This window comes from Hermetia illucens, chromosome 5, assembly GCF_905115235.1.
Source record: "Hermetia illucens chromosome 5, iHerIll2.2.curated.20191125, whole genome shotgun sequence".
Classification (NCBI taxonomy): Eukaryota; Metazoa; Arthropoda; class Insecta; order Diptera; family Stratiomyidae; genus Hermetia; species Hermetia illucens.
Window position 1 is genome coordinate 50,462,455 of NC_051853.1, and position 12,521 is coordinate 50,474,975.

At 41.7% G+C, this 12,521-nt stretch overlaps 1 protein-coding gene across 1 annotated transcript in view; it reads right to left on the bottom strand.

Moving 5' to 3' along the window:
* Window positions 1-12,093: 12,093 nt before the first annotated feature.
* The window catches only part of LOC119657360 (corticotropin-releasing factor-binding protein), a 102,490-nt gene continuing 102,062 nt past the window's right edge, over window positions 12,094-12,521 (bottom strand). Inside the window, exon 8 of the mRNA XM_038064232.1 lies at window positions 12,094-12,480. Within this exon, the coding sequence (XP_037920160.1) occupies window positions 12,341-12,480 (140 nt within the window). The 3' untranslated portion in view covers window positions 12,094-12,340. The remainder of the gene's footprint in view (window positions 12,481-12,521) is intronic.

Sequence of the window (12,521 nt, forward strand, 5' to 3'; positions counted from 1 at the left end):
AATGGGACGACGTACAACCAGATTGATCACGTTCTCAGTGACAGATGAGCTGCATCTAGCATCCTTGACATGTGCTCATACCGTAAGATAAATTACGACAATCACCGCTATCTCATATCGACGCCGGATAGAAAACAGATTCGATATTGAAAAGCTGCACAACGAAGAAATGATATCAAAATATATCGGAGCTTTAGAAGGACAAATCCTAATCCTCAGGAGAAATAAGTCGGAAAACCGGAAGCTCAGCGCTTTAGGTATGAAAGGTTTTGTTTGTTTGTACGTAGCCCGTAATGTATTTAGCATGTAAAGCTAGTCACTTTAGTGTGATACTGGTATTTAGTATTTTGGGTTGTAGTAAATTTATACAGAAAATACAACTTTGAACTATTGTAACTTTATCAGCAGTAGCACGATCTGGATAAAACTTGGGACGATATATTGCTTCATAATATAATCAATATGACTGTTTATTATTGTAGGATAAACCTGTTTCGACCTAAAAAACTTACAATCTCCACCTTCTCTCCAAATATCTTGTTAATCGGCATGCCGTTTCTGAGAAAAGTGCGTATGACAGACAGGCACACAGACGCTCCAAGTATGACAATAACAGAGTATTACAACATGCTATACAGGCTAGCGAGAGATGACAAGGAGCACAAATGAAAGGGGAAGAATCTTTCTCGAGGTTTTCTCCTGCCTAAATACACTTTTAGGCCTGGAGAACTAGGCGCCGTCGTGGATCTTACTTTCGTACGCGATTCGCTGCTCAAGCGACTACTCCGGGATATTAGCGAAAAATACCCGCATGCCGGCCACCAGGCGATATATACTACTATTAATAAGGAACCCAGAACAACAAATCCTCAACTGAAGAAATCAGAAACAGGTTGGTCATCAAGAGCATTTGATGAGGATACATTTCTGAAGGTAATGCAGTAGAACACCGAGTTTACATATTAGAACGGCCATTGAATAAGCATCGCAGTTGTCCCAACAGATATACCGAGCATGCGACGGTTCCATGTCAAAATGTACACACTCTCGGAAGCGCAACTCGAACTGACGCTGAAATAGCGAAGGGTCATACGGAATGCCTGAAGGCCAGAAGGCGGGATCAACGTAATAGAAATACACCAGAGTATGAGCAAAAGTATCGCGAATATAAACAGGCACACAAAATGTTGCAATGGGCCATCACGAAAAATAAAAATTATTATTCAAGCGATTCTGTGATTAGGCAGACTTCGATCCATGGAGAAGAGCGTAAAAGTCAGTTATGTCGGCAATAAAACAATTGGTTTCCTCCTATTGTGTGGCCTAGATTATTGTGGGAAATAGTTTCGACATTGTTTCCTCAACATCCGGAAACAACTTTCCCAATGATACCAACGAGCGCCGAAGACATCCCTCCAGTAGGGTCCGGAATACCTCAGCCCCCTCAGCTGGGCCAGCGATTGATGCTACCAAACTAGTTTTTGAGCTAGCCAGAAAAGCCTACGACAATGGGAAATACTGCAAAAAAGGTGACTCTCGACATCAAGAACACATTCACAATTCTGCCAGATGGAACCATATCATCGAAGCGCTCATCGCGACATAAACGCCAAAACATGATAAATATAATCTTCGACTACTTTCGACAGCGGAAGCTATTGTATGATTCAGACAAAGGGTCGAAAATTATATAATAACGGCAGGAGTTCCCCAGTTGTCTGTTTTGGATCCTCTGCTATGGAACTTGATGTATGATGATGTTTTACGGCTTCCAGTAGCTAAGAAACCGGTTGTCGTGGGATTCACAGATGACGTTGGAAAGCTCATACCATGCAATCGCTCCGACGAAAGAGAGATATAAGCGAACGTGACTATCCGGACGATCAAGTTTCAGTCTAAAGACCATGGGCTGGAACATACTGAACACAAGGCGGAGTTGGTGGTCTTTACAAAGCGGCGGAAACAGAAAACTATTGAAATTTACATCGGAGCGCATGTTCTTAGCTCTCAATCATTGCTGAAATACTTGGGAATAACATTCGACTCCAAGCTGAGCTTTAAACCCCACTTTAAGGTTACTGGGCAGAATGCGGCGACTATCAGCTCAACATTGGCAAGGATGCTTCCAAATATAGGAACCCCGATTCTCAGCCAACGATTACCTTAATCGCGACTCGTCAGCACTGTCTTTTTATAGGCGGCACCAATGTGGGCGTCGGCGATAAAAATCGAGAAAATCGCAGATAGCTTCAAACTGCATATCGGCTAAGCGCTCTTCGAATATGTTGCGCCTACTGAACAACATCTTATGAGGCAGCATGCGTGATTGCGGGGATGATCCCAGTGAGCATTCTAACCGATGAGGCAAGTCGTTTGTACGAGAATCATGAAGAGACCCTAAATAAGCAAAGTGAGCGTATGAGGTCATTGGCTGCATGGCAAGCAGCATTGGACCATGCGGAGAATGACCGGTGGAAATAGGCTTATTCCAGACATAAGTATGTGGACTATGCGGAACCGCGGTGAGGTGAGTTACGATTTCACTCACTTCTTAACCGGACACGGTGGTTATGACATTATTATGATTATATTATTATATTATGATGATATTTTCTTCACCAGCCCAAGATCTAAAAGCTCAGGAAGAAAGCTTGAAACAGAGCTAAATAACCGTTTAACGGTGGAAATCGGGTAAAGTACATGGTGCAATCAAATACAGCATGGGATGCGGTAGTTGCAATGGTGAAACGGATCCACCACCAGCTAAAAGGAGCAAAAGCGCGGTGACATAGAAGGGAAGCTACTGCAATTAACGCCACGCAAAGCGACAGCAACACATTTAGAGAGAACAGCTAAGAACTGAACAGCCTCGCAAAGCAAAACCACGGGACGGGATCTGCAGATTGAGCAATAACTTTGAGAGAAGTGATTTAATAATAATCGTTGGCGCAACAATTTCGCGGATTGGATCTGGGCTGTTATCATCACCATCATCAACGGTGCAGCAACCGGTATCCGGTCTAGGTCTGCTTTAATAAGGAACTCCAGACATCCCGGTTTTGCGCCGAGGTCCATCAATTCGATATCCCTAAAAGCTATCTGGCGTCCTAGCCTACGCCATTCTTCTATCTCAGGCAGGGTCAACCTCGTCCTCTTTTTCTACAATAGATATTGCCCTTATAGACTTTCCGGGCTGAACCATCCTCATCCATAAGGATTAAGTGATCCGCGCACCGTAACCTGTTGAGGTGGATTTTATCCACAACCAGACGTTCGTGGTATCGTCCTTATGTAGGAAGGAAGGATACGGAATCGTCCATTATCCTGTAGGGGCCCAAAAATTCTTCAGCGGATTCTTCTTTCGAGCGCGGCCAAGAGTTCGCATTTTTTTTTGCTAAGTTGAAGTGCCAAGTTTCCGAGGCATACATGAGGACTGGCAAGATCATATTAGATCTTGTGGTGGCAGTATTTCTCCGTCATCTTCAGTTGGCGTCGGCTTGCCGATATTTTGGTTGTTGGGCAGTTCATCAAAATACTCAACCCATCGCTTCAATATGCCCATTCTGTCGGAAATCAGTTTTGCCTCTTTGTCTCGGTAGGATCGAGGTGGCGTCATCCTGCTGACTTGTTGATAAAACTTGCGCGCCTGGTGCGGCTGCTCCCTGTACTTTTCAAGCTCGTAGATCTCTTGGTTCTACCAGGCTGTGAAGTCGCTAATCCACTCGATGGAATTCGTGATGTCTTCGCGCGTGCCCGGTTTTCTTTCGTTCCATTGTTGGCTTACAATCTTCGTCGAACCAGCTGGTTCGATGAAAATAATAGCTAAAGCTTAATCAACAGAGAACAGGCTGGTTACCCCTCTGGGTCCTCCTGCGGTGACCACAGCAAAACCCTGCGGATGATTTTGGAGCTGAGTGGAAAGTTTAAGTCTCCTCCTGTGATCAATGCGGTCAGCGTTGTACTCACAATCCTTGCTTTACTCCAATACTGACTTATGGAGTTAAAAATCGTTATATCTACCATAACTCTAATCTACTCGATGTGCCACTCTCCAAGGATTGAATTATACATTCACTAAGATACAGTGACGGAACAAAAAAGCAGGGATAACATTAGTTTTACCAGAAATTACACTATCCAGAATGACATCAATGCAAATTTCTGAAAGAATATTCTTAACTTGAAACAAAATTCTGAAAACATCCCCGTTCCAATCATATTCACTTTATACAGCCATAAATATAACACTCCAAACACCTACCCCTTTGAATATACAAAATGCCATTCATCTTACCATCTAATTAAAGTTTAAATTAAAATTTCCAAAAATATTCCATGTGTGCTAAAAATAACTTGATTTTCTTAAATGTACGTAATAGAATTTTGACCTATATACATAAACAGATATGAGAGATACTTACTTAGTCCTTAAAGAAAAAGTTTCCCAATTGAGATATGCGTAAATGACGTAATGAGACCTGCGAAACTGCCGGAACTTGCTTCATTATATCCATATTTCTTGAAATGTTTACGAACTTCTCTCGAGAGGGAGAGGGGACTTTGAGTACGGTATAAGTGGTAACGAAATGATGATAATGTAACATTCTAGAAAATTAAAAGTGTAAATATACGAGTATTCAAGAAAAAGTCCTTTAAGGAGACTTCTTTTCCCAAATTATGTGTATAAATAAATGTTTACTTTTTCTCAAAAGATGTTCTGTTTAAATTCATTCAAATTGTGTTCGTATTTATCGATATCCGAAACGTCTTTACGTTACTTTTGAAGGCCATGAACATACTTGTAAGAGCCAGCAGTCCCATATTCACCTTGTACTTAGACTTTTTAGACACACAGTGAATTTTTAAGGTGGCATAATTAAGAATTCAGAGGATATACCGTATAATTTCCTAATGCGATTTCCTTGTTTTCTTTCTGATGAATAAGGCGATGTTTGCAACCCGAATTCATAATTACTTTTGAATTTGTTAATGAGATGATTAAAGGAAATTGGAGAGTTATTAGGGTGTGAAACGAATTAGATCAGAGCATTCTATTTGCTTTCAACTACCACAATGTAGAAGGATTTATATTCATAGAAATTAACTTTCAAGTAATTTCCTTACTTTTATTTACTGTCAACTAGCTGATTATTCATTGTCTTCACCTCACACATACACTTGAGCCTGGCAGACCATCGCAGATTGGCGCAGACTCCTGCTTCAGAACCCTAATTTGTTTTCGAGCCATTTGTGTAGAAGACGTCCGTATATCCTGGCACGCATTCTTCTGGTTCGTCCCAGTTTTCTCTCCGTTTCAAGATAACATCATATCTTCTACCAAACAGATGTATGGTGATCTGAGAATCGGAAGGCATTGCGAAATCTAGATTCAGTTCTCCCAATGACTCTTCCAGTGATTTGTGCCCCCCACGTCCATTGTTTTCCCATGGATCTAATCGAATTAGTCTATGAGCTGCTCTCATTGCAGTACTCTTAATAAACAAATCCAAGGGCTGCAATTCGAATAATGCATTCAGAGTTTCGCTGGATGTGGTGATCATGGCACCGATGATACCTAAACACACAGTTCTTTGCAGTGTAGCTAGTTTTTACAACGAAAACTCTTTTGTTTCACCTTAACCCACCACACTACGGATGCATAAGTGAACATCGGCCTATTGATAGCAACATATATCCACATTACAACATTAGGTCTAAGTCCCGATGTCGAGCCAAAGGCCCGCCTACACAGCCCATAAGCTGTGGGAGCTCGTTTCATCTTTACCTCTACATGTTTGTTCCAAAGAAGCTTCTTGTCTAAATATTTCACTGTTTCGGAGAGTTGAAGGATTGTACCCCTCATGTTTGGAAGGCAAAGACGCTTTAGTTTCCACCTTTCTGTAAATAATACCATTGTGGTTTTATTTGGTTTCACTCAAAGTTTATCATTCAAATCAACGGCGCGTTGTGCATTTCTAACTGACTAACAATTAGCACAGCCGTGTTAGCCGCATAAGCTTCAGCGTGTATTGGCTGATTTTGTAGTTCGCATTGGAACGAGCTAGGTTGATCAGCTCCATAGAAATGGCGACAGCACACCTCTTTAAGGGTATCGCTTCTGTTGTTAGGTAGCGATCAATACCCACTTTACAGTTAATTAAAGTTTCATCAACATCATGCTCTCAGGCGGCATCACAGAGCTTTTGGAAAGGCGCACAGTCAAACGCCCCTTCAATGTCCACGAATGCCCTCGCGTGCTCGCCTTTCAGAATTCCGTCCTCTATCTTTGAAACAGGACTTTCCACGTTAGTTTTCAGTTAGTGTGTGCGACCTTAGCGCCTCCTCGCGAATGTGACGCCCAACTACTTTTTCCAAACATTTCAACAAAAGTGATGTTAAACTGATTTGCCTGAAGTTCTTTGAATTTGAAAAGTCATCTTTCTCATGCTTTGATATGAAAACTGCACTTACTGCCAAGAAAAAGGCACGTAGCCCAGAGCAAGACATCCTCGAAAAATATTTCTTAGAAGTTGCTTTAAGTGCTCTATACCCTCATTTAGCATGGCTGGGTAAATGTCATCCATGCCAGATGCTTTGAATTGTTCAAATGATAGCAAAGTAGCTCTCGCCTTTTCATTGATAACAACACCGTTACAACACCTTCGTGTTGAAAGGTTTGCGGAAACTGTTCTTTCCACTTCTGAGACCTGTTCTCCCGGGTGGTGTACTTCCAAGAAAGTCTATATTGGCTCATCTCTAGAGTACGCGACAGTAACATTCTTCCTTCTTTCTAAGAGAGTCCAACTTGGCCGATTGATTCTTATTAAAGACTCGCTTCGCCTTCCAGTTCCTCACAGTATGCTCTAAAAGAGCCTCATTTCGAACGTTTTACGAGTCTCTTATATTCACGCTATGAGTCTCGGAAGTTTAACCAAATTTCATTCTTATTGCTTTTGCAACCACGATTTGGAAGTTGTCTAGTTGATTTCCTGAGTCTTTCTAGTTCTTGGTTCCATCATTGAACCATTTTACCGCGTTAGTTTCGAAAAAGTCTCTTCAGAGAACTTTAAAATTGTGCGACTCAGAGTTCCCAATTGATCTTCTATCTCTAAAGGAGATAGAAGATCAGTTCGCGGTCATCAGACCAGTTGAAGTGATAAATTCAAACAGCTTCTCTCCCCTAGGATTGCATTTGCTACTTCCACAACAAATATGCTGAGCGTTTGCATCACAACCTAACAAGAGTTCAAGACCACTTGAGTCTGCATACACTACCAGATCCCTTAGTTCCTGTCTCGGCGGAGCTCACAAAGAATCATAGGGTAAATAAGCAGAGGCACCTACGTCGTTTCTCTGCTTACAACCTGCTATTGTTGAGCGCAACAAGGTCCTGGGAACAGATTTGTCTTAGCACGGATGCCTCTAACAATTTTGACATCAGAACGCAGGCCCTCGGGCTCGAGGATCTCTCATCAAAGAAGATCCTAGCCGCGGCTGATTCAATACTACAGATTTTATTATTTCTGATTCGTCGTATACATAATTCATTGTATCTAAGCCTAAGATTCTCCCAAGCATTCGAACTTCAAAAGAATTGTTTTTTTTTTTGCTCTCTGGGCTGGTTCATCGTCTGGCTATGGTAAGACCGGACAGGCTAAATTAAAATTTTATATATTGTGAACTTCGATTTGTTGTCGCGTTGTTATTACAGAGATGGACGGTTTTGATCGTGAACACAATGCAACTGTCGATCTCGGTTATTTCGTTGTTGTTCTTTTGTGGGAGTTGCGCTTTTCCGCCGCCACCAACCTGGAGCAACAGTCGAAACATCTCTACTTTACGATTTACAGAACTCGTCGTCAAGTGTATGTGAGTATCGAACTCCAAACATCTCTGTTTTGTACCGAGGTTCACCAATTCGATATCCCTAAAAGGTGTCTGGCATCTTAGCTAACACCATCTTATCTGTCCCGTTTTCTTCTTCCATCATAGATAGACTGGATCATGCTCACCAATACTGATTAGATAAGCCGCCCCCCGCAGTCTATTCAGCAAGATTTTAGCCATAACCAAACGATCGTGGTATTATTAAAAAATTCCATCGTTCTCGTCTATCCTCCTGAAAATTCGTCGGGGGAATCTTCTCACCAGTTTTCAATTTTTCTTGCTAAGAACACAAATTTCCGAGGAATACATGAGGACTGACCCAATTGTCTTGTACGCAGACCTTTCGAGAGGGGGTGAAAAGGGAGGAATTTGGCGGGCCCGAAGTTTTCTCAAGGGCCCGGAACAGAAATTTCAATATATGTTGCCTGGCAATAACCGTGCGAGAATTTCATCTTCATAGCTGTTTTTGACTTTAGATAAGACAAATTATCAACACTTTCAAAGCTGTATTCTCGTGTGTGTATTATTCGCTGTAGAACAGTGATGTTGTTTTCGGCTCTGGCAAAGAAGACAAAACAAAGGAGGAGCGAATTAAGTGTCTAGGGGTACCAAATTTTACTGCGTATTTGCGGAGTTGGGACGCGGTAGCTAACAGGCTCATGGCCGTTCTGATTCATTTATTATTGTGGCGGTGTATCGAAGGCGGCTAGATGGTTCTCTTGTTTGCGTTTTCTTATCAACACTTCGCTTGCCTGAAGTGTTTTGACACACGCTGCCACGCACACCAACTCACTGCAAAAAAACCTTGCTGTAACACCAAAATCAATGCGCGTACGTACCGATGCTCAAACATGCGCAACGATTTTTTTCCACCATACAGTTTGAAACAATGCGCTGGGAGACAAATCTCCTGCATAGGCCAGTAACTAGGTAAACTTGAAGAAAATGGTACCGCCTGCATTTATATCCACTCCACGGATATTTCTTTTTTTCCATGGCCAGGTTAAAAGGGATGCATGATAGCTTATCGCCTTAGCTTAGACCCTTGTTAAGGGTGAAAGATCAGGAGAGAGATCCTCCTGATTTTATCTGGCAACGCCAATTTGCCAGGGTTAGCCTAATTAGTTTCATCAATCTGGTCGTTGTACCGAATTCGTTAGTAAAACTTCCGCGCCAGGTACGATTGCTTCCTGTACGTCTGTATTACAGACCTGCTGGTTGAATTGGGCTTCCTTTTTCTGTCTGTGAAGTTGCTTCTTCTTGTTCTTGATAAGTCTCTGTGCACATCTGCGGTCTTAGAGATTGTTGCATAGCCAAATATACGCATTCTTCCGTCCCATTGGAAGCTAGCAGTGATCATCGAACAAGTCGTTCCGAGTTTTTTTGCGACTAGGATCAAATATGTTTTTGGCCGCACCAATGATAACGTTCTTTAGGTTTTTGGTAGAATAGATTTCTCGATTCTTCACCTCCTTGGCCTCTGTTAACTTCAATTATTGTGGCATCCATTTGAGGTGGTGTTTTAATTCGAGCCCGGTTTACCATGCCAACGAGATAATGATCCGAGTTTATATTAGCATCACTATCTGTCCTAGCATTCATCATGGCTGATCAATTAACACGTGACCAATTTGGTTGAAAGTGGACCCGTCTGGAAAGCTGCCATTTTGTGTGGCACTGCTAGCTTAATAATCTGCAGTCCCTTATCATTGGTGTTTTTATGTAATCTATGAGAGAAAAATTATCGCCTGAGTAGGAGGCTTGTCTCTACTTGGCGGTTAAAATCGTCAAGTATGATTTTGACATCACACCAGGGAAGCGTGCATTCCACTGTGTCGTAGAGGGTATTCTTCTCCGACTATGCAATCTCCGCTGTAGGGGCGTGATCATTAATGTGGTTAATATTTCGAAATTTGCCTGGGCTGAGTGCATAGCCTTTCGCTTGTGTTTTCAAGGCCGATAATGCCTGATATATACGATCAGGCAGGCCTGTCAGTTATGCCTGATTAGTACCGAGTTAACCGACAGCCGAAACGTATGGGACCCGAATGATCTGTCAGTTTGAACTGTTCAGTTAACCGGTGATCGATTGAAAAACGATTCAGCCATCCGGATGGTCGGAAAGGAGATTAGGCAAACCGGTACGTGTGTCAATTAAGACATCTGGCCAGACGTCAGCGACCGACCGTCTAGGCAGTGTGCGTTCTATTTTAAATGTTCGTCGTTCATAACCAGAGTAGAACTTATGTTACCGTAGAGCTTGTCTTTACGTGTATGGACTGTGAACTGATCTGGTCTAATAGGAAAGCCTGACGTATTACGTATGTCTGCTTTAACAACAAGGTCCATTCTCTTGGCTGACTAGGAAACTTACTCCCAGCACATGATTTACTGTATGAAAAGGGTCCCTGCCAAGCACATCTCTTGTAACTCTTCAATATCAGCCTTATATTGGCTTCTTTACAGGAAGTTCCATGAGATTATTCTATCGGGTCCGTTGTTGTAAGATCCATCAAGTTCAAAGCGGCTCCTTAACAATTGTTTTCCGTGTAGGTTGACAACCTTATAATTGTTGACTTTTTAATATCAATGGCACTAAATTTAGTACCTTTTGAAGTTCATCAATACCTCCACCCCTAACATGTAGGGCTAGTTGGTACAATTTGTTCCGTTTCTAGATGAGAGAGACTCGCCTTCATTCTTCCCGTCTGCAATTTTTCATTAGGAAAGGATATCCAGCAAAAGTGTTCCCACCTGGGGAGGCTCTCCTTTTTAGCAGTATAAATAAGAACGGTCCACGATATATCGTACTCAAATTTGTGTTCACTCGACATATCAATTTTGCTTGCATATCATGAGTAGGGAGTAGGAAATTCACTCTCTAATTAATGATCTGAAATCCGGTCTGGCAATTATGTCAGGAGAGAGCTCCGCTATATCTGCATAAAGCAGCTGACGAAAATCATCCCACCTCTCGCAAGAGAAAAAGTTGTGTTCAGCGTTGTCCGTTGTACTCCATTGCAGAACACAAAGCAGGAAATGGCGCGCCTTCCCAATCCTGTGCAGGTAAGACTGAAAACCTCCATGCCCGCCAGTTGGGTAAGAAAGTAATCAACCTCACCGTGCGTTCGGTTCAGTCCCTAGTAGAAATAGGGCCACATTCATCATTAGCCGAGTCAAGGCCGAGACTCTAGCTGCAGTGCTGTCGCTTCATCGCGTCATCTTCGGGTCGAGCATGAAATCATGGCATTTAACTCGCCAATCTATATGGGACGGAAGGTCGGGATTATCTTTCTGGTCAAGATAATTATTTCGATTTTTTTCCAGCGCAAGACTGAAACCATGAGCAGTCATCCATCCGCTAACCCGTCGCATCAATGTGCCAAGTCTGCTTTGCGCCTGTTCAACAGTGCGTCCGGCAACAAGTGCCGCAATGTCGTCTGCATAATCGACCAGGCGCGACTCTTCGAATATATCGAGTCTCAGCAGACTATCGTAGGAAGCGTTCCAGAGGTCCAGTCCTATTTGCATTTGGGCAGAACATCTAGGAAACGTTATTACTGCTGATGGCTGCACGAATTTGATGTCGTTCGAAGTCCTAGCAGAGATAAATCCACCTTTGTGGTTTTGTGCAAAATCTAGGCATTCGATACACCATCAAAATATGGTATACTATTAAGAGTGTAAAAGACTCTGAAAACAATCTTGCTGTGCAACAATCTATTATCCATAATCACAAAATCCAGGAAGAAAGAAAAATCCACGAGCAAATGCCGTTACTATTAGGATACATGAAATACTTTCCTAAATAAATATGTAAAGCAAACTAACCTACCGTGAATCTAATTCGTTAATGTAACCTTGACTCGAATCACACATAATATTTTCATTAATTTCAATCACTCTTTTCCTAGCACGAAGGACCCGGCCTACGCGAAATATGAAAGTTGTTTTGCTTCCTAGGTGATATATTAAAGAGCGCGAGGCATAAAAGCAATTTAAATTATGTAGGTCTACTTACCCAAGATTAATCTTCTGACACTTTCACGTTTCCTTAAAGAAAATGTTGATTTTCCGCTGACTGTTTTCACTAACCCATACGTTGATGTAACGAATTCCATCAAAGTATAAATTGTAAAAAACGTCGAAATCATTTATGCATTTTTCAAGCTTTACAACATCTATTCATTTAGTGCAACACTTATCTACATTTATATTATTTTATTATATTTATTATTTTACACAAGATATTTAACAGATTGTATGTATGTAGGAATGGTTACAATGAAGCTAGAGTTTTTTCCCCAGGTTGGTTGTGTATACTTGTATGTAAAAGATACAATGGTTATGTTGACTATATTCTTTCCAATTATTGTTTCATCCATATGTTCTTCAACAAATTTCATATTATTTTCTCTCGTGAATTTAATTTTAATGTACATAGGTGGTAACTTTACAAAGGACAAATTAACGACGCTAGTTCCAAGTCGTTTTCGTCAGCTTGCCGGACAAGCAAGACAGCTTCGTTGTGATATTTACCACTAGACATTAGGCGCACCGATGTTATTCCACAGAAAATTGCTTGTTCTGGGCCTAAAATAAGATATGTATTTCAGACTAATGAAGACCATTTC